This window comes from Cavia porcellus, unplaced genomic scaffold (assembly GCF_034190915.1).
Source record: "Cavia porcellus strain 051 isolate PalLab524CR breed Dunkin Hartley unplaced genomic scaffold, mCavPor4.1 scaffold_14, whole genome shotgun sequence".
NCBI classification, from domain to species: domain Eukaryota; kingdom Metazoa; phylum Chordata; class Mammalia; order Rodentia; family Caviidae; genus Cavia; species Cavia porcellus.
In genome coordinates, this window is record NW_026947497.1 from 9,768,874 (window position 1) to 9,793,544 (window position 24,671).

General features: G+C 52.8%; 1 protein-coding gene and 2 long non-coding RNA genes across 7 annotated transcripts; 1 reads left to right on the forward strand and 2 right to left on the reverse strand.

Annotated features, from left to right (window-relative positions):
• Nucleotides 1–238: 238 nt before the first annotated feature.
• On the reverse strand, nucleotides 239–19,388 carry Pitx2 (paired like homeodomain 2). Of its 5 annotated transcripts, none has more exons than XM_013150612.2 (4): nucleotides 19,175–19,388; nucleotides 15,470–15,525; nucleotides 3,843–4,048; nucleotides 239–1,482 (listed from the first exon to the last, which is right to left on the reverse strand). In XM_013150612.2, exons 2-4 carry the CDS (start codon nucleotides 15,513–15,515, stop codon nucleotides 919–921), a joined length of 816 nt encoding a protein of 271 aa, XP_013006066.1. In that variant the 5' UTR covers nucleotides 15,516–15,525; nucleotides 19,175–19,388; the 3' UTR covers nucleotides 239–918. The 5 variants fall into 5 exon arrangements, with proteins under 5 accessions (XP_013006066.1, XP_023420112.1, XP_013006067.1 ...); XM_023564344.2 differs by lacking the exon at nucleotides 19,175–19,388 and adding an exon at nucleotides 18,943–18,959; XM_013150613.3 differs by lacking the exon at nucleotides 19,175–19,388 and adding an exon at nucleotides 15,872–15,889.
• A 219-nt stretch (nucleotides 19,389–19,607) lies between these two features.
• LOC134478668 (uncharacterized) lies at nucleotides 19,608–20,937 on the forward strand. The gene is made up of 3 exons (XR_010051422.1): nucleotides 19,608–19,859; nucleotides 20,394–20,482; nucleotides 20,743–20,937. It is a non-coding gene; the product is annotated as an uncharacterized LOC134478668 (long non-coding RNA).
• Nucleotides 20,938–21,547: 610 nt separating this feature from the next.
• On the reverse strand, nucleotides 21,548–23,733 carry LOC134478669 (uncharacterized). Its single transcript, XR_010051423.1, has 3 exons — nucleotides 23,594–23,733; nucleotides 22,867–22,988; nucleotides 21,548–21,815 (listed from the first exon to the last, which is right to left on the reverse strand). It is a non-coding gene; the product is annotated as an uncharacterized LOC134478669 (long non-coding RNA).
• Between the last annotated feature and the right edge of the window lie 938 nt (nucleotides 23,734–24,671).

Here is a 24,671-nt window from a genome sequence, read left to right on the forward strand (position 1 = left end):
AGAAAAATCTGGGAGGCAAGACCAGGCTTTACTAGGGTTGTTTTTCCTTCTCCTAGGAGTGCCCTCTCTTTTTAGTTTCTGATGAATGGCCATAATTTATTTCTACGAAAATTAAGTAAGTGCTGCTGCTGCTCTCGTGTGTTTAAGGAGGCAGGCAGAGGAAACTGTTTTGTTTAGGAGGTGGCCACTGAGAACACCCCGCCAGGTGACAGAGGAGGGGAGAAAGAATCCAGACCAATTTGTATGCAGTATATTTTACTCCCATGAAATAAAACACATTTTTTCATATTTGCTGAAAAGTAAAACAATAATATTGTACGAAATGTTATACACAGGGTAGGTTGTACAGAGCAGTTTCAGAAACATCATTGCATCCACCAGAGAAACTATTCTAAAACTGATATTCACACATTTTTATAATAATAATATGTTAGAAACATACAGTGTGGCATTTAGTATATACATTCCCTTGCTTGCAAGCGAAAACTCCTAATGGCTTCTGTATAACATGCTTTATTTTAAAGCCTAACCTTTAAAAACACTGTTGTGATATTACTAACAACTGCTTTTATAAAATTAATTTGACATTTCGATATATATACATCCTTTCAGTCATTTTAACGTTAACAATGCTAAACTTAAAAAATAACAAGCTTATAGTCATGTTAAAATGTCATATCCAGTCAAACATCTGTGTGTCCCTGTCCTTGCAAATGTTGGAAATACTTCTCCTGAAAAACATCAGAAGGCGAGGACATTCCTTTGAAATCAAAGGAGCGCTCTTGAATTCAGTGGTTTCCTTTTCTCCCTCTCTATGTCCTTTCTTGAGTGCCCGAGACCTGCTAGCGCAATTCCCAGTCTCTCCAGGGCGGGTGGCCCCTCTGGCCAGCCGCGAGTCCCAGGATCCGGCCGCTTGGCTCACACGGGCCGGTCCACTGCGTACTGGCAAGCGCTCAGGTTGGACGCGGGATTCTGCACGCTGGCGTAGCCGAAGCTGGAGTGCTGCTTGGCTTTCAGTCTCAGACTGGCCAAGCTCGAGTTACACGTGTCCCTGTACACGTAAGGGGGTGTCGGCGGCGCATAGGGACAGGCGGGTGTGGGCACCGCGGAATTCAGCGATGGGCTGCTCAGGTTGTTCAAGTTATTCAGGCTGTTGAGGCTGGAGCCAGGGACGCCCGTCACAGCCGAGGGAACCATGCTGGACGACATGCTCATGGACGAGATGGAGTTGGGTGGGGAGAACATGCTCTGCGAGGACAAGGGATTGACGTTCATGGAGTTGAAGAAGGGGAAGCTCTTGGTAGACAGCGAGGCTGATGTGAGGCCCTTGGCAGCCCAGTTGTTGTAGGAGTAGCCCGGGTACATGTCGTCGTAGGGCTGCATCAGCCCGTTGAACTGCGGCCCGAAGCCGTTCTTGCACAGCTCGGCCTGCTGATTGCGCTCCCGCTTTCTCCATTTGGCCCGGCGATTCTTGAACCAAACCTGGGGAAGGGAGGAAAGGTGGGGGCAAGGGGAGCAAACAGAGGCCACAGCTCAGATTAGTAAACAGTTGGTCACCGAGAGTACCAGAAGGCCGCCTCCACGACACAAACTCTTGCACACTCGCATCAAACACCTCTCACCACTCCAACCTACATCTCTGCAGCCCGCACCTGCCAGCGCTCCATGCGGGTTATCCACCCGACCTCAGCCAGGGGTGGGGATCCAGCCAGCACAGGCCTTCGAGGTGCACCATAAACCCCACTGAGCACCTAGAGGCCTGTGGATAGCTTGATCGCCTAGCCAGCTCTACTCGGGATCCAAGAACACTTATTGTAAAATAAACTAGGGTCAGCCGGCTTTCCACACAACCTGGCCTGGACCACCTTGGAAACTTTCTTCCCAACCCACAGGTCCTGTGTCTGGGACAGGGACTGGGAGGGAATCAGGGAACCTGCTCTGCCTGCCAACCACTTGATCCTCCCTTCTTTTCTGGACCTCTACCTAGCCCCTGGCGCCTTTCCACCAAGGATGGGAGGCGACACCCCTCCTTGCCTAGAAAAACAACCCAATAAAACACAAAAAGACCACCTCCTGGGCTGCTCCTGTAACAGCTCCAGCTTGGCGTGCAAAACTCCAGAACCCAGAACCAGTGCATCTGCTGCCCCACCTCCTCTGCCCACCTTGGGCCCAGCTGCGGCCCAGCCTAGTGCAGGACTCTGGTTTTGCAGGCCTCACCTAGGCCGGCTAGCCCCAACCCGAGTCCCGTGGCCCCGCCGCAACCCCTCTCCCAATCCACATCGCACTAGCCCGTCGCCCCAGAAAGTGGCTTTTGTGTATTGGAGGGAGGCCTGGCCCGCGATCTCCAAACTGACAACGGTAATGCTTCACATTACACATCTCCACCAGGCCCAGCCGCTTAATCCGCCTTTTTTCCTTTCATTCTGAATTTGCTTTTCATCCCTCTTCCTCTCTGGCCCCTTTGCTATAAAAAGCACGCCCGACTCCTGGTAGCCCCAGGAAGGCAAGGCGGCGGCGCAGGGGAAAGGGAGCCGGGCTCGGCGCGCGGCCCAGGACCGGAGGAGCTGCGGGGGAAGCGGGGGAGGCGGTGGGAGGGCTTGCTGGAGATTCCACGAGACCCACAAATTGTGTTTTCATTTTAATTACTTGCCATTTCCACCCGAGGCCTTCTAGACTTTGCCCGGGAGAGAAGCGTACGTGCGTGCGAGGCCCGTTCCCTGATGCTGCAGAAGCTAACGACGGACTGACCGTGCGGAACCACGCGGCCGGTCGGGCGCAGGCTCTGGGCGGTTAAACTAAAACCACTTCCAGCTCCTGCGCCTCTTTATTCAAGCCGCTCTGCTCGACCCTGCGTGAGTGCCTCCCGGAGCGTGCTCTCTCTCCGGCCTGAAGCTTATTTGCTTTTTATTCTTTCCCTCTTTACTGGTATCTAATTGTTTTTATTTCTTTGCTCCAAATGGGAACTTCATTTTTATACCCAGAATTTTTTCCCCCTTTTAACCCTACACTGCAAAGCCCTGGGTGCTTCTGGGTTGTTTTCTTTTGCTTCCAGAACGCTAACAATTTTGAAATTTTCCATCGACCGGCATAAACCAGGATGTCGTTATCGGGTAATTAATTTAAACTCATTTTTTGGCCAATCTATAAAGTGAAGATTTGCTACAAAGTTAAGGTAAGCTCTTTTATTTTATAAACCTATGTTATAATTAGGAGGGGTTATCAATCTTCAGCGTTAACTCCGTAGACGATAAATAAACCAAACTTAAAAAGTCTTTTATTCCCTCTTCTTCTAATAAAACGAGCAGAATAGCTGTGTATTACAGCTTGACTTCCAGAGATCACATATCAGGGGGCAAGAGCTCTGAATGCCTCCCAAAAAGAAAATAAATGCCCCCCAAAGACTGCAAGGAACTCTGCAGAGAGAAAAGGTTGGGCCAGGCCGGCGCAGGTTCCCCCGGGAGGGCCAAACCCTGGCGCTTCTGGCGGGGTTTTCTTGTTAAAGGCCCACAGGTTGGAGCCTGCTCGCGACTTGCCGCAGGAAGGAATGTTATTAGCGCTAGTCTGGCGACGGCAAGCTGGGAACACAATGCCCTTTGCGGAAGAATCCCACGTGGCCCAACCTTGGAGGGCGTGGGTCCGGCGCGGGGTGGGCAGCGTGGGGCGCCTGCGCCTGTAAGCTAGCGCGGCCTCGGTGGAGGGGAGCTCAGGCCTTAACACAGCCGCCCACCTCGAGGCCTTCGCCCAGGGGACCTGCTCCTCCCCGGCGCTCCAGGCCCAGCGCTGCCCTTCACTGCGCCCGGGTCTTCGGGACCCGCAGCTCCACCTCGCTTTCTGGCTCTTACCCGGACTCGGGCTTCCGTGAGGTTTGTCCACACGGCGATCTCTTCGCGCGTGGACATGTCTGGGTAGCGGTTCCTCTGGAAAGTGGCTTCCAGCTCCTGCAGCTGCTGGCTGGTAAAGTGAGTCCGCTGCCGCCGCTGCCTCTTCTTCTTGGACGGGTCCTCGGCGCCCACGTCCTCATTCTTGCTCTGTTGGCTCTTATCTTTCTCTGCAGAGGAAGCACACAACCCTTCGGGTCAGCCTGCCCACCTGCAGAGCCCGGATCCCCTGTTGGATTAGGCGAGTGGGCCAGAGAGGGTCCGGCCAGGAGCCGGAGGGCGAGTGCGTGCGCCGCGGCTGGGCGCCGCAGGGAGCGCTGCGCCCGCTCTGCAGGGCGTAATGTGGGTGCGCGCGCCCCGTCCCCGCCCCTCCCCCCGCACATTTTATTTACATGTTTATCTCACTCCGGCGGCACGCTCTTTTTTATAGTCGGTGCTTTCAAGTGTATTTATACATCTCCGCGCAGCCACACCAACTCTCCCAGGACACACACGCGCGCGTTTCACAGACCCCCCGCCAGAAAAGCTCAGATTTCTACAAGGTTTGGAAAGGCCAGGGGAGTATATGTTGGGATTTGGCTAGGCACCCAAGCTAGCCAGGAGGAAATGCCTCTTTGCCAATAGCATTTCTGAGTAGTTGCGGAAATACTTCTTCTAAATGAGCGTAGCTACTCCCGAGCTGAATTCGGAGGTTAGAGCAGGGCTGAGAGGGGGAGGCCTGGGGACGTCCTAGAATCCAGATGCTGGGGCTCGAAAAACTCAGAAAACAGATGCGAGGCAGGGGAGGAGGGTGCTGTTCCAGGGAGAACCACACGGACAGGTCCTCGGCCCCGGCTCCCGGAAGTCCCGCGGGCCGCGCGCCGGACGACCACTCCCACCACGCCTCCCTAGCAGGGGCCGACTTCCTCGGCCGCCTAGCAGGACCTGGTGGCGCGAGGCCCCTGGGGCCAGTGTCTGCCGGGTGGCGCGGCGCCTTACCTGCAGCCTCCGGGCTGGAGGTGTCGGAGATGGTGTGCACCTCCAGCCGGTGCTTGGAGGAGTCCAGGGAGCGGGGCTGGCCCGGAGCCAGCAGCGAAGCCATTGCTAAGGGTTGGGGATGGTGACAGGAGGCCAACACGGAGGCGGCCGACAGCTTAGTCCCGGCTGCTCGGTGCTCCAAGTGCAGCGGGCCTTTCATACAGTTCATGAGCGAGGGAGCGCGCCGCCCTCCGGGTCCCGGGCCGCCGCCCTCCGAGTCCCTGTGGCTGCCGCTGGGCGTCGTGGGTCGCACGCTCCGGGCGGGCGCAGAGTTGCCCCGCTGTGGCTGCTGCAGAAGGAGACTGGGGACGCAATCCCTGCCGAGTCTCGGAGCCAAGTCGCCCCCCTCTGCTCCGGTAGGCTCCAGCGGGAGAGTCCGGCAGCCGAAAGTCAGCGGGCAGACGGAGGCATGGGGATGAGGGCAGGCGGGCACGGCGCGCAGCGTCTTTAGGGAGCGGGCGCCCGGGCTCCAAAAGTGAAACAAGAATGGGCAAAGACCCCCTTCTTCCCTCCCTCCCTCCCTCCCTCCCTCCCCGGTACCCCTCCAATGAGGACAGCTAACGCCGCGCGCTCCGCCCGCCCCGCGCAGCAAGCAGCCTGACGGCGAAGTGTCAAGACTGACAGGGACAGGTAGCTGATATCAGATCCCCGGCGGCTGCGGCGCGGGCCCCGAGCGCACCCCGAGCGCACCCCGGGCGCACCGAGCGCACCCGCGCAGCGCTCCTCTCAAGCGGGCGAGCCGGGGCCAGGGCTGCTGCAGCTCAGCGCCAGGCACCGGGGTGGACGACGGACGAGGTCTGCGGCTCCGCGCTTCCCTGTTGGCCCAGCATCTTAAAACCAGAGGCGGGCTTCCTGGTGGCCAGACGTCACTCGGCAGTGGCCCTCCCCAGCCCTCCGCGCCTCCGCCTCCTCCCCGACCCTCGGCGGGCGGGAGTGACGCGGCCCCGCACCAATCACGGCGCCCCAGCCGCGGCGAGGGCCGTCCCGCGTGCGCCTATCAGCGGCGTGGGGACGGGCCAGCGCCGCACCGTGCCCACCCGGCGCTCACAGGCGCGCTCCCGGGAATTCGGCCCTGCCCGGCAGAGGGAGGGCGAGCCGCGTTTAGCTAGGACAGGGAGGTGGGGCGAAGGCTGGGAATCGATGGCTGGGTGAAAAGGAGCAAAAAGCCTGGGGGTGGGGGGTGGGGGAGTACAAGGCTCAACAACCGCCCCCCTCCTTTGTGTCTCTACATCATTTCCAGTCGCGACCCCCCACCCCCGCGTAGAAGAGAGATATGCTACCTAAAACTGTAAAATATTAAAACCACCAGCAAATCACCTTTCCGATCTTAAATTTTCTAAACTGCCTGTCAGGTGAACGCCACGCCAATCTGAAGCAGCTTTATTTTAATTGCAAAGAAGATAGAGCCCTGGAAAGGGAGGCTAATAAATTAGAAATCCAGAAGAAAATGGACCCGTGAAAAGAAAATTACCTTGACTTTAAACGAACAACTGCTTGGTGGTTCACTCTGGATTTATACAAGAATAAAAAGTCGCCTCAAATCACGTCCTCTGTAATGCTTATTAGTCCCCAGACAGGATACACACAATAGAACAGAAACCCTAACCCAGCGTTTTCAAAATGCTGAAAGCTTATCCATTCTACTTAACGTTGATTAAGACACATATCCTAGATCTTTCAAATTCCTTGTACACTGTATTAAGCTCGTCCTAACCCAAGAGAGCCGCACTTTAAATTCGACTCTCTTGTTTACTTTATTATCAATCAGATTCAAATCCATAAAGCCCGCAGAATCAACAACCTTGAGCTAATTATATATAAAATATGCTTTAATGCATTTCCATACAATTAAGAATGTTGCCAAATAACCAATTTCAAGGATAATTTTTAAGAGTCATTTTCTTTTCCTGGGAGTCCATGCTGTCTTGAATTGTTAAAGTACAAGCAGGCAGAAGCCGAAGTGTGTGGGCCAAGGCCAGCGTTCAGCAGGGAACGGCAAAGCCTTATTCACTCATACAAAACAAATCAAAATAAAAATCACCTTTGGGGCCACCAATGCTCTACAGCACTACTCCTAAGGCAATTTAATTTCCAAAGAAATTACAAAAAGGAATCCGAGCATTCCAAACAATTTTCGAAAGCCCTTTGGTCAGCGTGTAGATGTAGCTCAGTGGTAGAGCTCTTGCCTACCACGCCTGAGGCCCTGAACTCAAGCAATGGCACTAGGGAAAAAAAAGAAAGAGAAAAAGAAAGTCCTGTGTCCCCCAGCTTAGATCTGCCAGAGAACACAAAAGTGATCTCGTCGGGTTTTCTGCACTGTGACTGCTTTATTGTCCAGTTAGTGTTATCCTCCCTGAATGTGTATTTGTTTGACATCATAGTCAATGATTTGCAACACCAGTATGAGGTATCTTTAGAAAACTCCCTCCCTGGCCCTGTTCACAAGGTTGGGCAACCTATTCAGTCCCGGACTGAGCAGACAAGCAGGCAACAGACCCCACTCCCCAAGGAACCACCCCCACCTCGATCTGCAGTTCTCTTCCATTGGAGACTCACTTGAAAGAGGTCCAAGGAACGGATCCTGCTCACCAGTGCTACCCCACTCAAAGGAGAAATTAGCTACTAGAGGGACTTTCTTCCCAGTCAGGCTTGAATCAGCATTTCTGGTTTTAACCTTTTATTCCACTTCTTACCCCTTTCCAGCCAAACACCCATGCCCTCTCAGAGCAGAACCACTCATGCGACAGTTCCACATTAACTGAAGCGCACGCATCCAGCTATATTAGGCCCTGCAATCTTATCACTAAATTACACATACTACACCAGCAGCCTGTTGGTAAAGAAGGCTAAATTAATTTACATTCTGCTCATTACCTGGTGCTTAAATGACGCACTTTATCCCTGAGATTTGGCAAAAATCTCCTTCTCAGACCCCACAGTGTTCCACTGAAGACAATGCTCTTACATTTGTAGTGGTTTTTAATCTGATAAGACTCTAATTTGCCTAAGTCTTTTAAATAAGGGTTTTAAATGTTTCTAGCCATTTTCTTATTGAATTTCCTCTAATTCCACCAAGATCATAAAGTATATGTGTAAAGTAAATCTTTTCTCCCATTGCTCTGCCAGCTTGTGACCTATATCTGTCAATGCAGATCTAGCTCTTTTCTGCCCAATGTGTTTACTAATCATATTCCAGTTTCTTCCTTTAAACCTCAGCATAGCAGTGGGCCCCTGCACACCAGGCCCTTTAAAGCTTCTTTAGAGAAGAGACTCCATCCCTTCAAAGAATGAACACTCTTTCTTTGTACAGAGCAAACTCTCTTCCGTGTTTCAAGATTGAAACTCTGGAGCTACAAATTGTTTTTAGAGGCTTGGGGGTGTTTTTCACAACTTCTTGTTCTAGAAAGCTGAGATTTTTACAGAGTCCTATAGATTTCTAAGCCTACCTCTCATTAGACCCACAGACTTTGGGTTTAAGCTTCAGGAACTCTGTGCTTCTGATGGAACTTTCATAACGGCAAATACACACACATGAAGGCCCCGTCAAGCCTCCAAGATGGGTGCCACCTCAGGGATAGGCGACAGTTCCCCACAGTGCAAAGTGTGGGACTTGCGGGAATCATCAGGGATCTACAGACAGAAAGCTTAAAAATATAAGGAATCTTAAATTGTATGGACGTCCTGAATCAACAGGATAATACAGAAATTATCTAAACATTCATTTTAAAAAGTCGTTTATACACACATACACACTATGTACATGTGATAGTATATGTATGTATATACAGATAAAGGTAATACATCATAATATATAGTACATACACACTGCATATACTACACAAATATAAATGTATATCTACTTATATATCCCCAGATCTGTAAACAATGAACTCAAAACAAGGATTTTCTTTGCATTTTTTTTCCATCTGGAGGGAGGTCCAAGCCTCGGTATGATCACTTAATCATTTTAATACTCCGTACATCCTCAACTGGATGACACTCTTTCTTGACCCAACAGTATCCCTCCAAGGGCAGTAGGAAAACACTGTTATGAGAAGTGTAGATGAGAAGAAGGATGTGTGTGGTGGAGACCAAGAAATGCTTTTCAAGAAGCTCCCAAGGTGGTGATCAGCAAGACTCCAGACTTTAAGCCAGCCTCCAGAGGGGGATGGGCACGTGAGTTGGGAAGGGGCCAGAAGGCGAGGCATCTTATGTATTTTCCAAGTTCAGCACTGCTGTGGCCTTCGAATGGATTCTTAGGGATGGACTCTAGAAATCACCAAGCTTCAGCTTCCCTCATAGAAGTTTTCAATCTAGAAAAAAACCAACCAGTCTCTGCTGCACCGGTGGGGCAGGGAGAGACGCCCAGTGCTGTGTTGAGCTCTTTAGTCCAGGAGACCTCGGGGGTCATCTCAGCTGGGTTTTCTTTCCAGCTCTTTCAAAGAAAGACCCTCCAGGAGGAAAATGTGACCCAGGTCAGGCGTGTTTTAAGCTGAATTTGCCACCGATTACCAGTCTTAAAGTCTTATTTAATTTCACACTCTCTAGTGTGAGTTGCGCAAATCCCTCAGGCCTTGGCGGTGAGCAGTCGGGCAGGGCAGCCAGGCCACTTTTCCTACTTACAGCCCAGTGTGGGCCAGGGTCCAACCACGCGATCTCTGAATTTTGGAAAGAATCTGTCCCCAGAGTTCACCTCCACAATGGCTCAATTAGATACCTCTCTGAGCTGTCAGGCTCTGGGGCAGGAGTACTGCCCAGCCCAGTCCTGCCCAGTCCAGTCCAGGCCAGGCCAGGCCAGCTCAAGGGCGAGGCCCGGCCGCCCGCCCAGCTTGCAGCAGGGTACAGGCACTGAGTGCTTGTGTGGTGGGGGAGGCGGAGGTCAGGTGAAGATCTGGCACCCTGTGGCTTCCAGAAGTGGCCCTTCCTTTCCTCCAGCTACAGCCAGGTTTTCTCTGCATGCAACCCAAACTGTAAAGTGCCCCCTCCTCTGATAGCCAGGAAACCCATTGGGATATGGAAAGCTCTGTGGAGGTGGATTTTTCCCATTCCCTAAATGGGATTTTGAAAAAGAGGGTGGGTTCTTTTTGGAATCAGAACACTGTGGATGTACTGGGTCATCCAGACCAGATATCATCAGATCTCCGCAAATGACAGCCATTTCAACACATAAGCTCTAGTTGCTCAAATTCCTGAAAATGGGGCAGAAACTTGGGGAGGGGTCCTGGTGGGAGGTACTCCCTAGTGAGAGCCCAGAGAGGATCTAAAGGGATGATTTTGAAGTCTCTGAACCAACCTGCACCGAAAGCTGCCTCACACACTCGGGGTGAGTGCCGCAGGTTTACTAAGAACTCACTTAACCTTTTGAATGCAATATTTAAGGAATTATTTAAAATACAAAGATGATACAGTGTCTCTGTATTAGGAAAACAGAAGAGGGAGAGAGAGAGGAAAGGATGGAGAGAAGGGCAAAGAAAGAAATGAATCAATTTGAGATTAAACATATCCTGGCTTGGAGACAAAGATATAGCAAAGGGCTAACTGAAGTCACTTAAGAAACAATTAAATAAAAACACTCTTCCTTTTTCTCTTTTCAGCTCATGTTCGTCCTCCCTTTAAAAAGTTTTTTTTTCCCTCCTTCTTTCTTCTTTATCTGTTTTCTCTCTCCTAGACATGCTGGTAGCTAACATTCAGCATTAGTTGTCATGGTGACCCTAAATCACATAAATCCAAAAATACCCACCTATAATCTGAGATGAAGCTTTTATTTCCCTAGCGAAATAATATTTTAAAAGCTGTCAGCTGACAAAAAAAAAAAAAAAAGAACCCACCTCATTGTAGTAACCCAAGTAATATATTACTTCTAAAGGTTTAAATTAAAATGTCAGCTTGTTAAAAACATGCTTGGAGAAATGCAGGCACTTTTCATGTCAGAGCCTCACAAGGAAGTTGACTCCCTCACCCCCATGGTTCTTACACACTCACAGGCACACACACACACACACATTTGTACGCCCTAGTTCCATTTGTTTCTTCCTTCTGCTCCCAATTACCTCACTCCTCACAGACTCCAAGTGTTAGACTGCAAAATAAAGCAGTTGCTACCTAACTTAGGAAGGAGCCTGGTCTACTGCTAAGCCTTTTGGGAAACACGGGTGTTGCTGGGGGGCGGGGTTGGTAGTTACCAGGTGCATCCCCAGGTGAAAATAGGAACTTGGGAGATGAAGATGCAGCGAGGACCATACTGGGCAGGAGCCCCAAGAGAATCCAGGAGGGGGAGAAGACAGACCGCAGGAGAGAGGCCGGATAGACCGCAAGGCGCAGTGGCCGGGTCCAGCACAGGGACCGCAGGGATGGGCTCCCCTTCTGCCCGCTTCCCTGAAGAGGAAACTTTCCCAGTTGGAGACCCTGGGGAGAGGCAGGTGGCTGCCATCGGACCTTTTGTCTTCTACCTGGGGCTTGTTGTCTTTTGCCTATCTTGGATTACTGGGTATTCACTGAGATGAAGAGCCATTAATTACCCATTCAGTCAATATTAGGAAGACGACAAAGCTTTTTACATAGGATTAAGAAGACATCAGATTGTTCCATTAGTATATTCCTGCTCACGAATAAGCTTTCGTTATACATTTCCTTTTCCCGGGAGTCGCGCTAACAACTGCTGCATATATTAACAGCAGGCGGTGCCGAGTAACAGCCGAACCAGCTTTCACAAAGTTGGAACGCGTGAGGGTCAGTATCGAGGAGCGCAACCTGCAAAGACCCTTGCCCGCGGGATCCGGGGGACCTGTCACCTTTGGACCATTGGTACCATTTCTCGGGCTGGTGCTTGGACCAATAAGCTGCAGATTTGGTGGGGGCGGCGGTGGGGGTGGTGTCGGGGTGGAGAAAGAAAAAGGGAAACTCTGACCGGTCTTTTTCTTTTTTTTCCTTCTGCCACCTTCCGCACGAACCTGTCCCTTCCCCCTTAGCCAGTCTCCGAAGTCCCCTTTTATTTTTGATGCTGCTCAGGCTGGGTCTGCCATTCCTGGCACCACCACCATTTTGTATTTTGCTACAGATGATCTGGCTTGATCTTGCGCGTATTCCAGTTAGCGTTCAAGTCGCTTCATAAAGGGGAAGGAAGGAACACTGGATTATTTGCCTTCCAGGGGTACATATGAACCCACAGGGCACCTGCTGGGCAAATGTTTGCTGATTGAGTAAATTGGGGCTCAGGGGGCATCTGTGACTGTCTAGAGCGCCAGAATTGACCCAGGTCCCCTGAGAGCTTGGGACTGAGCTGTCACCTGGTGAGACAAGGGCCCCGGGAGTCCTTCTCCCAGGACCAGGGAGTCTGCTCACACCAGGGCTTTGGGTCCACACTGTCAATGCAGCTGTCCTACGAGCTATTTAGAAATGGATGGCATTGCTGGTGGAGCAGGAGAAAGTCCCTGACCCGAGTCCCAAGATAAAGCCAGGCTTTTCAGCCCTGAGTGACCCCCCAGAAACTTTCTGAGTCACTGATGGGGAAAGGGCAGTCTGTGTCTCCTGGGTGAAGGTCAAGGCGATGTGATAAATTCTGCAAAATGAGCTCCTTTCAGGATCCCTAAAGCGAGAAGGCAAGGCGGAGGGGTCTCTGCCTTCCTATGCTGGTCTCAGCGGGACTCCCCATCTTCCCTCCGAGCTGGGGTAAACATAACCTGCCCTCCACGTCCAGCAACTTCTCCATCAACCCTCTCTCAAGGTTCAGCTGCCCCCAAACTCCCTCCTGCTGGGGCTTGAGCTGGGGCTTGGGGTTCCCTCGTGGCTAGGAAACAGAAAGAATCAGGGCGGGTCTCTCCCTTCACACCCGCCTATTGAGAAGCATCAGGTCTTCGAGGTGCCTACTTGGGGAGGAAGAGGAGGGCAAAGCCAAAGACACAAAATCAAGACTCTTTTTTTAAAAAGTCATGTGCCATTGTGAGCATTTTTTTAAGGCAAAGAAAAACTAAAAACTACAGCAAACAAATCATGTTGTTTTTAAAAGCAGATGTGGCCTGGACATTTTCATATCCCGTAAATCACCTTATATGTTCAGTCAAGGGTACTTTAGCAGCCTTCTTTCAGCAATGCCTACTCATATTACTTTTTTTTCCGGTCTACCAGTTCTCTGAAAGCCAATAAAATCAAGATTTTCAGCCTTTCTTCCCATCACATGCTTCTTCTTAACTAGTAGCATGAAACATGTTTGGGCGGCAGTTTTTTCTCTTCAGTCCAAAAGGTAGAACACAGAGTGACTGGCAGGGTAGAAGAAGAACCTCTGCCTGGCACAGAAATAATTCAAACCTGAACACAATGCGTAAGAAAACAATTGTTCATTATTACTAGTTGTGTGTGTGAGTGTGTGCATGCACTAATTATCAGAAAGAAACGTCCAGGGGCTCCGGTGGAGGGCGAGGGCCAGGATTCCCCCAGGTCTCCGGCAATTCTGGTCCATTAGGACCACCTAGACTCCGCCTCCGAGGGGTCCTGCCCTTCTAGCCAGCCCCGGAGCCAGCGAAATCAAGGAAACTCAGGCAGGGGTGGGAGAAGGAGAAGAGGAGGGGGAGACAGAGGAGTCGCCCGGTTCCCAGCCGGGCCTCTGCGGAGCCCTGCCCGCCCCAGGCGAAGGTGGGCGAGGCCCGAGCTCCCTTGGTCCCGACCCCGACCGGGCAGCTCCTGCCCCAAAACACTCTCCCCGGACTCATCGCTACCCTTGATTTTTTAACCATACCCCAAACATTCTCCGGTCTAATAATTTATTTTTACGACCGATTATCAAACAGAAGAAGAATTTAACACAATCCTAATGACAGAAATCAGCCGACATTATCTCTGCATTGCCCCTATTTAACCCCATGGGGTTAATCCTGCACAAGTGAGCGTTTAACCGGCCCAGCAGGACACTCGAGATAGTGTGCAGCGTAGGGGGCGGGGGGGGGGTCTGTGCAGAGGTTTTATTCCAACAAACAAATCATGCTTTTACCCTCCGATACTCAGGGAAGCCCCAAGGTAGGCCCTTTGTGTTCTCCTTGCTACCACAGGCTGTTTACTTGGCCGGCCTCCCGAATCGCTCCCCTCTGGCACACATCACGCATGTGGCCTTATTTTTTAATCCGGAAGGAGGGGTTAGGGGCCGAGGCTGTGGGGGGCTTTATCTCCGTACACTATCAAAGGTCAACAACCTCCTAAGGCCAGGCACTTATTTATTACCAAACCTGGAAAACCCGTAAAGCACAGTGAATAAATTTGAGTTTTCCGTTTGCTCCAAATGAACGACCGCTACCCCCCGCCATCCTGTACACGCGCGCCCGCCACGCGCGCACACTAAGAGACAAGTTTCACTCGGGCCAAGCCCTGTGCACTGGGTTGGAGACGTTTGAACTTTTGACACAAGCCTATAGACTTTGCTCCGCATTGGCCCTTTCTTCGTCCGGGGTGCAACCAGACAATCCAGAAACAAGAAACCCGGAGGAGGTCTGGCCCCGCGCAGCAGGCAGGCGCACCACGGGCGGCCTCGGGTGGCGCTCCGCGCTCAGACCGTGCGGCGGCGGAGGGCAGCCCACGCGGGCGCGCTTTTCCCGGGCTCACCTCCCGCGGTCCCCAGGTGGGGTTCGAGCGCCTCGGGCAGGCGGTGGGCCCTGGTGAGGCTGGGCGCAGTGGGACACGGCCGGCGACAGAGGTCGCTGTTGGACCACTTTTGCCCGCCAGCTCCAGGCGCCGGAGGCAGCTGGGGCGCGCGCAGGGGAGCAGACCACAGGGAGCGAGGCAGAGCTGTTGGGCCTCGGGAGTGCAGTATAATTTGGGGGAAGGAATTAGCGTCCCCGGGACGGGACGGCTGCGGCCCCGTCCCACCCAGAGGCCGAGCGTCGAGGTCTAAGCGCAGCGGCGCCGGGGCTGGCAGCCTCGCCTGCTGGAGGCGGCTCACCGAGGCCCCGAGGCGCCGAAGCGGCCGCCCAGCGCGCGGCCAGCGCTTCCCTCCCGGCCTTCCCCTGGGCGCCGGCGCGCTGCCGCGGGAGGAGCTCGCTGTTGGCCGCCACTTTTGGGCTCTCGGGAGAGTCCGTGAACTCGACCTTTACGATTTCGGAGTCTCTGGAGAGGAGACAGTCAGCGGCGGCCAGCTGTCCAGCTGCACGCCTGGGCCGCACGCGCACCCGCCCCACGTGCGAGAGGGGCCACGGGGACCTCGGCGCAAAGAAGCCGAGGCCAAGACGGGGAGCGAGGCAGGAACGAGGGGAAAGAGTGACAAAGAATGGGATGCAATTAGAGGGCGCGCAGCCGCATTCCCACCCTCTGGCCCGCCACGCAGCGCAGGGCCAGCCAAGGAAGGACAGATGCTCAGTGGCCGCCGGCGCCTCCAGCCCCGAGCAGCATCAGGGCCTTGCCCCATGCCCCTTCGGCCGCGGCTCTCAGACCTCCCCCAAGCTCAGGCTGCGGTTGTGCTCCATCTGATTTCTCCCCCGACTAGGGAAACACCCCTCGCCAGTCTTGCCCACTTTGTATATGGATGCCCTTTTGTTGCCCTGGCGTGGCGCGCGCTCGGCCCAGGCGCTCCGGCCTCAGGAGCAGGCTCTTACCTAATTGCACGCACGCCGACACCAGTTTTCTGCAGTTGGTCTCCATTCCCCGTTATCTGCAAAACACAAGCAAAGGAGAACTGTGAGAAACGGTGGCCGTCGAACGCGCAGGGCGCTGCGGAGGCTACTTGGGGAGAGGTCAATGCAACGTTAGCTGTTTGGCGCCTGCTGGGTACCGGCATGCAGGCGTGTTTTTGCGAGCAGACAGCCTCTACTGTCCCCAGGCACCTACTGCCCGGCCTCCCATCCAGGACCTCTGAATGTGGACAAGGAGGGCTCTACAAAGAGTTGCAACAGATGGACCGAGCCAGGGACGGGAGCTGAGGAGACCGGAGTGATCTGGCCAAGCCGTGGGGCTGCTCTCAAGGGTGCCTGTGTTGGGGAGCAACCTTGAACACATACGCAATTAGGGGGTGGGTGGAGACCGCGCCTCTCTGGAAAGGCCATCCTCAGCAGTGTCTGTCCCTTCCTTAGAGCTCTGCAAACATTTGCAGAACATCGAGGCCGCCTTGCCCGGCACACGCAGTACCCCTCGTTCTCAACTGCAAGGAAAGGCACAGTCAGCCTAGGATGCTTCGGATGCGATCGGACCCCGGGCCTCTCATCTGGCAGGAGCCGCTTTTCCATATTTAGTCACACTTTACCCTGGAGATCCTCATCCGGCCATCTATTTACCCTAAAGTATGATTTAAGATCTCCCGAGCAGAGAGTCTGGGTGGACCAAGCGAGGCGGAGGAGAGCTGGCGTGAGCACTCCTGGAGGGCCCGCTGCCTGCCTGCCTGCCTGCCTGCCGCGCACACCGACCAAGAGGCCTGGGAGAACTGCGCCCGTTCTTTCCTTTCCCCTCCCAAGCAAGCCAAATCTTTTTCAAATTTCCAACCACAGCTCTTCACGCTTGGTCCCCTTCCTCGCCACAGGCAAACCAGGAGAGGTGGGTGGCGGGCATGTGTGTGGAGAGGGGTCCCCAGTCAGTGGGCACAAGAGCTGGAGCTGCTTTAACGACTAGAAAAGAAAGCAGGTCCTGGGCTCCCCAGCCCCCTTCAATCTCAGTTCCCGCCAGTCTGCAGGGTAATGGGGGTCTGCTGGCGGTGGCCGGGCCCACCACGCCTGGGGACCAGGCTGGCCTTGGAGGTGTAGGGGGCGGACATGGAAGTCGTGGGACGGGCAGCGAGGTGTGCGCCCCATTTTTGCCTAAGTTGTGCACGATTCCCTGTGCTCATCCTCCTGGAGCCTGCTCAGCTCCAGGGGTCTCTGGCTTGGAGGAGAGACTGTGGGGCGTGGGGATCTAAGGGTGCAGACAGACCGCCAGGCGGGCCCCTCAACAGCCAGCAAGCGCCCAGCCTGGGACGCTGCCGATCCTCGTGGGCCCAAGGGCCCAGAAGTAGCAGTTTGGTGGCTCCAGATTTAGTGATTCTGCAGTAAAATCACAGGATTAGTCCCTGATTGAGATGTCTGTTCGTGAGATATTACAAAATTCATTATCACAGCTTTCTACTAACTCGATATGAAGTAACACAGATGGGATTTTATTAGTCCAGACTTCAAATGTTTACTTATGATAATTTCGGGGGAAATTTGCATGTCATCATCATTTCGATAATCTTTTTTTTTTAGTGTCTGAACTGGCTGCATTATTAGCCGGTAGCCAGAGCATTGCAGATGGTAACTGCAAATAGTTTTTATTTTTTTAAAGGAATAAAATATACAAAAGAAAAAGATCTGGTCTTGGGGTGTTAAGTCAGTCGGTTACTACATACATACCCCCAGCCCCACCTCATGCTTTAGTGCTGATGCCTCAACGGAGCAAACACAAAACAAATCCTGAAGATCTCTTAGGTGGCCACTCTTAGGGACTGAGGAGAAGGTCCAGCAGTGTCCCTTAGCTCTCTCCTACACATCCTCGTCACTTTGTCACTTCGGGACTCCTTCAAAGTCAAAATGAGCTCCAAGAAGTGCATTTTAGTTCTGATAATGACCAGGCCTCCTAGACAGATTGGATCTAAATAACTGTGGGAGATAATTTTTAAAGAGACCTCCAGTTCCTGCCACTGATTCCTAAACTTGCCCTTTTAAGACGAGTCTTACGTGACAAATTCTGCTGCTAGTCTTTGGGATTGGTTTCCAGGGCTAATCGAGCAAACTGAGGCATGGGGCTTTTCCTGATGGGAGTCTCTCCTCACCCCTCCAGTCCCTGTCCTGCTTGGAATGTGTATGCCAACAACCTCGGTTAGTTTCCTTGTTCTGTATTGTCACCACGCTCAGACGCGCTACACTGAAGTTGGCATACACATCAACACCCTGGCAAGGCAGCCAGGCAAACCTTAAGAAATACAAATTTGCTTAAGAATAATTTCTGATGGCTGATGCAAGAATAACATTTGAAAAAAATATAGTTCTAATATTATAAGTCCTTTTACATTTCTTATTAAATTTCTTTGTTACCCTGTAACACAATCTTTAATGAAAAACTTAGGGATAAACAGCAGAAACCATATGTTTTAAATAAGCTAAATTGGTGCGATTAGCCAGTAAATTAATTTGCAGTGAGTAATTATTTAAGGAAATTAAAATATTGCTCAGTGCAGTTTGCCTATTTCGATGTGTAAGCCTTATGTTACACTACTATATGCTTAACTTAAGGGATAAAACACCCAAATAATTAAAGTGTAGTTTTGCTCAGGTAAAACATTCCGTAAGTGAAATAAGCAATTTTTGCAGAAAGGTCTGGCTTCTTATATTTTACACTTATAATACATCGACAAAACCACTCAGTTTATTTTGCTTATGTGCTTTGTTTCTCTGACATTATAGGTTTTTGAACTTTTGATGGATTTCCTCCAAGATGTTATTTATTGTGCTAAAAGCATCTTTTAGTTCTGGTTCATGCTCTAAAAGAATACAAAGAAGTCTCTCTACATTAATTTTTCATAAAAATATTTCAGAATGTATACATTGCTATAATTTGAATGTATAAAATTCTCTATTTAGTTATTTTAGTATGGTATGATATTTGCACAAAAGAGCAAAAAACAACACCCTACGATAGTTTCATTTCTAAATTCCTTTTGAAAGCAAGATGATTAAATTAGAGTAAAAAAGGAACACAGTTCTGGGGTTAGAATCTTATTGCCTTCTGGCTCGCCTGTTGGAAAATTATTCTCTGCGCTGCATCCATTTAAAACGTATCTCTGAAGTACAAGATTGTTGCTGACCGGCGATCAATTTAAAGGATTTATAATCCAAGTAATTGTGCGAGTTTGGCATCCAGGCCCGGCTCCCAGGTAATTCGCTGGGCCCGAGAGGTCAGTAACTGCCAGTTAAGATGGAATCTCTTTTTCCAATGGGGAATAATGGGACGCGGCTAATCTTCCAGTAGCTGAAACTTTGTCCGGGGCCCTTTATCTTGAGAACGCTAATCCTCGGGCCGCGGACTTGTCCCTGCCGGGTTGGCACGGAGATTTGGGGGCAGATACCTGGTTTTAGATGCCAGCGGCGGTCTGGCTTCCCGCTGGACTTCAGCACCCCGAGGACTTGAGGGCGCAGGGAACGGGGGGTTTCTCTGCAAGGTCTGCTCGCCAACTGCATTACCTCGGTGAGACGCAGCTTGAGAGCCACAAATCACCGTCGGCGAGATTCCGCGAAGTGGAACCAATCTGCAGACTCGCATTATCTCACATCCCTGCGGGAGAGGCGGCCTCCACTTACCAGCTACCGGGAAGCTGCCGCTGCCTCCGCGTCCCACCGCTTGCTGCCGGGTGACTTCCAGCGAGGCGCGGCCGGGCTCGGGCTCGGGCTCGGGCTGGGGCTGCGGGCGGGCGGCCCGGGCGGGCCTGGGCGCAGGCGGGCTGCGCGGCGGCGGCGGGGCTGTGGGTCTAGCGGCGGCGGGCAGTGCCTCCCCGCGCCCCTGCGGCTCCCGCGCCCGCGCTCGCGCTGCCCTCCCTCCCTCTCATCCCGCGCTCCGCCCGGCCGGGCTCCGAGTGGGGAGTGACGTGACGTCAGCAGAGATTCCACCAAACTCCGCGGCGCGGCGGCGCGGGCGCGGGGGGCGCGGGGGGGAGGGCGGGCGCCGGGGAGGGGGAGGGGCGGGGAGGGGTGGGGGAGGGGAGAGGGGAGGGGAGGGGGAGGGGAGGGGGCCGCGGCCGGGCCGGCCCGGAGCGTCGCAGCACCCGAGCCGGCGGCGAGGCGCTGCGACCGCGGAGGGTCGGGCGGGAGCGGGGGTCCGAGGGCAGCAACAGGAATCCGCGCTGGCCCGGGCGCCCTAATAAATCAGAGCGGGAGGGCGGGCGCGTGGACGGCGGAGCGGCTGGGGACCGCGGCTGGGCGGCGGGGCGGCCGGGACAGGGCAGGGGCCTCGGCCCGGAACAAAGGCCGCACGCCCGGTTGCTTTGGGGTGAGGCGCGCGGAGCGTGGGTGCGAGTGTGCGTGCGCGCGCGGCCTCCCGGGGCGCAGGGCCAGCGCGGACTGGGTCCGGGCGGCGGGACGGGGCTGGAGGTGGCCGGAGGCCGACCTGGCGGAGATCGGCGGGGATGCAGCGATCGAGGGGGAGGCCGGGATGCGGCCGGCGGCGCGGAGGTCAAGGCCGGGACCCCGGGGCGCGCGAGGCCGGGGCGCGCGGGGGGCCGTCCCTAGCGGCCCGCGCGCACGAGGGGTCGCGCTGCCCCACGTCGGCTGCGCCGAGGCTAGAATTTCTCCTGCTGTACCTACACTCAGCGAGTTCAGCCCGGGTCACGAATATCTCATTTTTTAAAATGACGAGGTTAAGGTTCCTGGCGAGGATGGGATTAAATTGCCCGGGATGGGGGCGGGGAAGGACGAGGAAGCCTCCCTCAAATCCATGTTTGCTCCTAAAAACCAAAGAATAGATGAAGTTTGGGGTGGCCTCCTACTGAACCCTGATTTTTTTTTTTTTTCTTACTCGAGCCAGGGCGCATGTTTCGGTAGCAACCAGGACACTTTGGCTGCGTCCCACATTTAGGTGGAAGGCCTATAAATACGATGACCCTCGAGGACCAGGTGCGAAGCCTTCTGCCAAGCATATGGGACTCAGTTCTTTTAGTCTCCAAGGGTTCCAGTTATATTGTTTTTGGGAAAGCGTCCGAAAACAGCCCCAGCTCGAAGGTTCAGGATTTCCCACCAATATTAGTACCTGCCTGTGAGCAAAACTCAGGCTCGCCGTCGAGAGTGCTCTCCTGTGGTTCTCAGCCATGAACAAAGTTCCCCTCCTAAGTTGCATTGCTCTTCCTAAATCAATATACCATTTCACGCTCTTGCAGGAGAATTCCTCGGCAGGTCGGCGAACGTGCATGAGACACACATTACAAAAAGCTGGCGCTCACAACGAACCCCGGGTCACACGGAGGTGCCCAGGCTCTCTTGGGTCGGGGCCTATCTGCAGCATGTTCCGTGTTTTCTTGCATTACTCTGTGTTTTGAATTCATTTGAGTCAGCAGTAAAAACAGGCAAACAAACTTGCTCAATTTGTTTTGAGTGCTAAATCCCTTCACTTTGAAATCGCTAACAGTCGGCAGATGGGTTCATTTTGTGCAGAGGGTTAGTTAGCTCCTTCAGCCTGGAGGAAAACTGACGCGGGGCTACAGGCTGAGCCCTTTCCACTCTCTGCCTGACATCTGTGGAAACCGGAACTTTCTCTTTTCTACCCAATGGAAATTTAAAGTGATGTTATTTAAGGGGAGAGAAACTGGGGGAGGAGGAGGAGATACGTGCTGTTTTCAAATTTTCTCCTCTCTGAGAATTTTTATTTCTGCCTTTTGAAATCTTCTCGAGGCAAGAAAATCGAATTTCCCGCAACTCCACAACTGAACCCAGTCGCAGTACACCCGATAGTGTCCAAGAAGAACGTTTTTAACCTCTGCCCATCAAAGATATTTTGCTGTCTCCCCGCCCTCTGCAGTAATGGGCTCACGCGCCCTCCTCTCCTGCTTTTATTTTCTTTTCGTTTTATAGAGATTAAGCGAATTGCCTCGCCTTCAACTGGTGACAAGGGTGGGGAATGCCACAAAAAAGTGGGAAGCGTGTAAAAAAGCCAGGAAGATTCAGAGTCTCGCGGGGAGACCCAGGGAAGGGGACAGGCTCTGCTTTTGCAGAGGCGCACAGGTCTCTCCCTCTGCCTTTGCAGCAGTCAGATTTGCAGCCTGGGCTGGGCTTCGGAGGCTGGGGAAACTCATGTTCCCTGCCCCCCTTCCGTCTGCAGCCTCGTCCACCCGCCTGCCGGGGCCTGGTTCAGCCCAGCCCAGCCACTGCGCCAGCGCTCAGAGCTTTAGGGTCCCCGCCTCGCGCAGCGCCAGTGCAGCCGAAGTGAGCAGCTGGTGGGAAATGCAAATGGTTCCTGGAGAAACAGAAGATTCAGAGCGAGTCTCATTCCCTCCTCGAGCGTGCGGAAGGAGCTGGACATACGTTTCACGCTCCTAATCCTTCTTTTACATTTTTAGTCATACTCCTATTAAACAACTAATTAATGCCCAGAATCACCAGGGAATACATTAGGCAGGCAGGGTGCCGGGGGGCTACAAACCACCGAGCTGATTTAAAACGTGGATATCAGGTTTTCCCTCGTCAAAGCAGTCGGGGAAGAGTAGGTTGTGTCGATTGTATTTAGATTCTGATTACTACTAAGAATTAGAAAGGCGGTGGAGGGGGCGTCCCGGCACAGCAAGCAATTCCCTATCCTGCAGATGTAAACACGATTGCAGCATCAAAGGTCTTAGCTCCTAAAGGGCCAGATCGCCTGGGCCGGAGAGACCCTGACCTGTGTATCTGTGAATTTCAAGGATGTTACACTTTTACATAAACAACTCCAGAGTGGGTCCCTTGGAAATTCCTGGTAAAAATCGAACTTTCTAGACTATTTTAAAGACGTTTCCCCTCCTCAAGTTTATATCCTTTTTATTTTGACAGAATTTTGAACTAGATCTAAAGATAATAGCTTTGCAGTGAACCAGTGCACGGGGTCATTTTCCGCAGCCAATCTCTTTGCTTTTCGATTATTTGATTTAAGGGAGGGGGCAGAGAATTAAACATAGCTGGAAAACCCAAACATAGGAAGAAGGTGCCGGCTAAATGAATTTAGAAAAAAATTAAGGGGATTCTGAATTATATTTCTTCCTACAATGTTTTGAAGCATGTAACAGAAGTGTGAGACTAAGAACCAAGGGAAGGCTGAAAATTTTGTGATCAAAATAGGGAAGACCAGGACACACAGGGCTGGCCTGGGCCATTCTCCCCCCAGAGCCGGGGTTTGGGAAGGGCACAGTACTGTTTTAGAGCCCGAGGTGAAGGGCTGCCTGCCACCACGTACTTTCTTCACTTTGGATTATGATCTCAACCCCGGAAAGCGATTTCCCCAGCTCCTATCTCACAACAAGCCAGTATGTAAATACCCGTGGCTGTGCTGTTTAACTGCTTCAAACATTATTGATTTGTTGGCTCTTCTCAATTCTCTTGCCGGTCCAGATCTTGCTTCCGAATTGTCTATTCCGGAGGTTTGATCTGTTCTCCGATGCTACAATACAATAATTGTTTAAAAAAGAAAAAAAAAAAAGTAAGGTGAACCGATTGATTTGCATATAAATTAAAATTATTATGCTTTGCCTATTCCGGTGTTTTATAATCATTTCAAAATTAGTACTTAACCACTTGAGCTAAAAGAATATATAAATGTCTGTATTGACTCACTAATGAATTACCTAATTAAAACGTCCGGGGGATGCTGAGCCCTGAGCCCTGGAAAGATTGTTCAATCAAGACTTATTAGGGAGGGATGGCTTTTGGAAGGGTATCGCACCCAAATCTGGAACTCAGCAGAAGTTTAGGGTCATGCCAGCCTTAATTTTGGGGGACCGGTCTTTCTGCTGTGTGGTTAATGTTTTTGTGCTCATTTGTAAATCAGTGGAATAGAAGGAGCAGTCGGTTGGTGGCGGTGGCTCAGGACATTGGCAGGGACAGGGACCGTGCAGTTCTGCCCCGAAGCGGTGACCGCAGGGGATGCGGGGGCCGAGGTCTCAGGAGGCGCCGGCCCCGGCGGGGTCCCCGCGGCGGGCTGTGCGCGGTCGCGGAGCTGAGCGGCGCTCGGAGGACCTGCTAACCGCCGTGCTGAGCCAGCCTTACCTTCGTCCTGAGCACGGAATGGAAGGTCTCTCTTGTGGAGAGGCGCGGAGGGCGCTGCGGGCGATCAGAACAGGCTGGCGGCGGGGATCCGTAGCCCGGGGGGCAGCCGGCATCCCCTTTCATTTCAAGCACGTATTGATTTGCTGTTGTCATCTTTGGCGACACAGAAGGACACTTGAAAGAATTTCTGATGGGGCTCTGATCTGAGAAAGGAGGTGACCTGCCTAGGCTCCCACCAAATTCTTAATCACCACATGCACTGCTGTGCTGTCGGCCAGCCCACCTCGGGCCCTGTGGCTACCCAGTTCGATTCTCCTCAACTTTTTAATCATTGGCACACTGGTCACCTCTCGGTGGATGGCCTTGCACAGCGCAGCGGGGCTCCCTCCAGACCTCGCCCTGCGCCCCTTTCCAAGGCAGGGCCCGGGTATTGATCCCCTGACCTTTGGCACCCGGAGGCCTGTGCAATCTCCCAGTCTTTTCAGATTTGGGGATGGGAGGCGCCACCCTTCCGATGTGTGCACACGCGGAGCCCGGAGGACTCACCCAGCCTGCCCTCCTCCGGCCCAACCGCAGAGGTGTCTCCCCGGTTCCCCTGAGGGCTGGCCCTGCCTGCCCCGTCTCAGCCTCTATGCGGGCCTGCGAGTGCCCCAACATCTCCACTGCGCTCCTGGAGAACCACGAAGAAAGGGAAACTGACGCCGTGGACTGGTTTGAGGATGGCTTCGGTGGTCCGAGTCCCCGGTTCAGGATTCTTCAAGCGAGGCCGGCTGCCATCTGTCCCGAGCCACTCCAAGGGCCCGCTGGGACCGCGCAGCAGTGAAACTCGGGGTGACTCAGGATCATCGCTGCGTGCGCAGGCAGATTGCACGTCCGTGTTCTGCACACACCACTGAGTTTTGGTTCATGCAGAATTAGTCAAAATTACCACCACAATTATTGATATTGGAGGGACAATTTCCTTGTCTCACTAGTGAAACAAGAGATCCTCAAAGTCTGTTTTTTCAATATTTTTTCATTTGCAATTATGTAAGGCACGAACTGCTTTATATAATACATATTCTCAATTATAAATTTC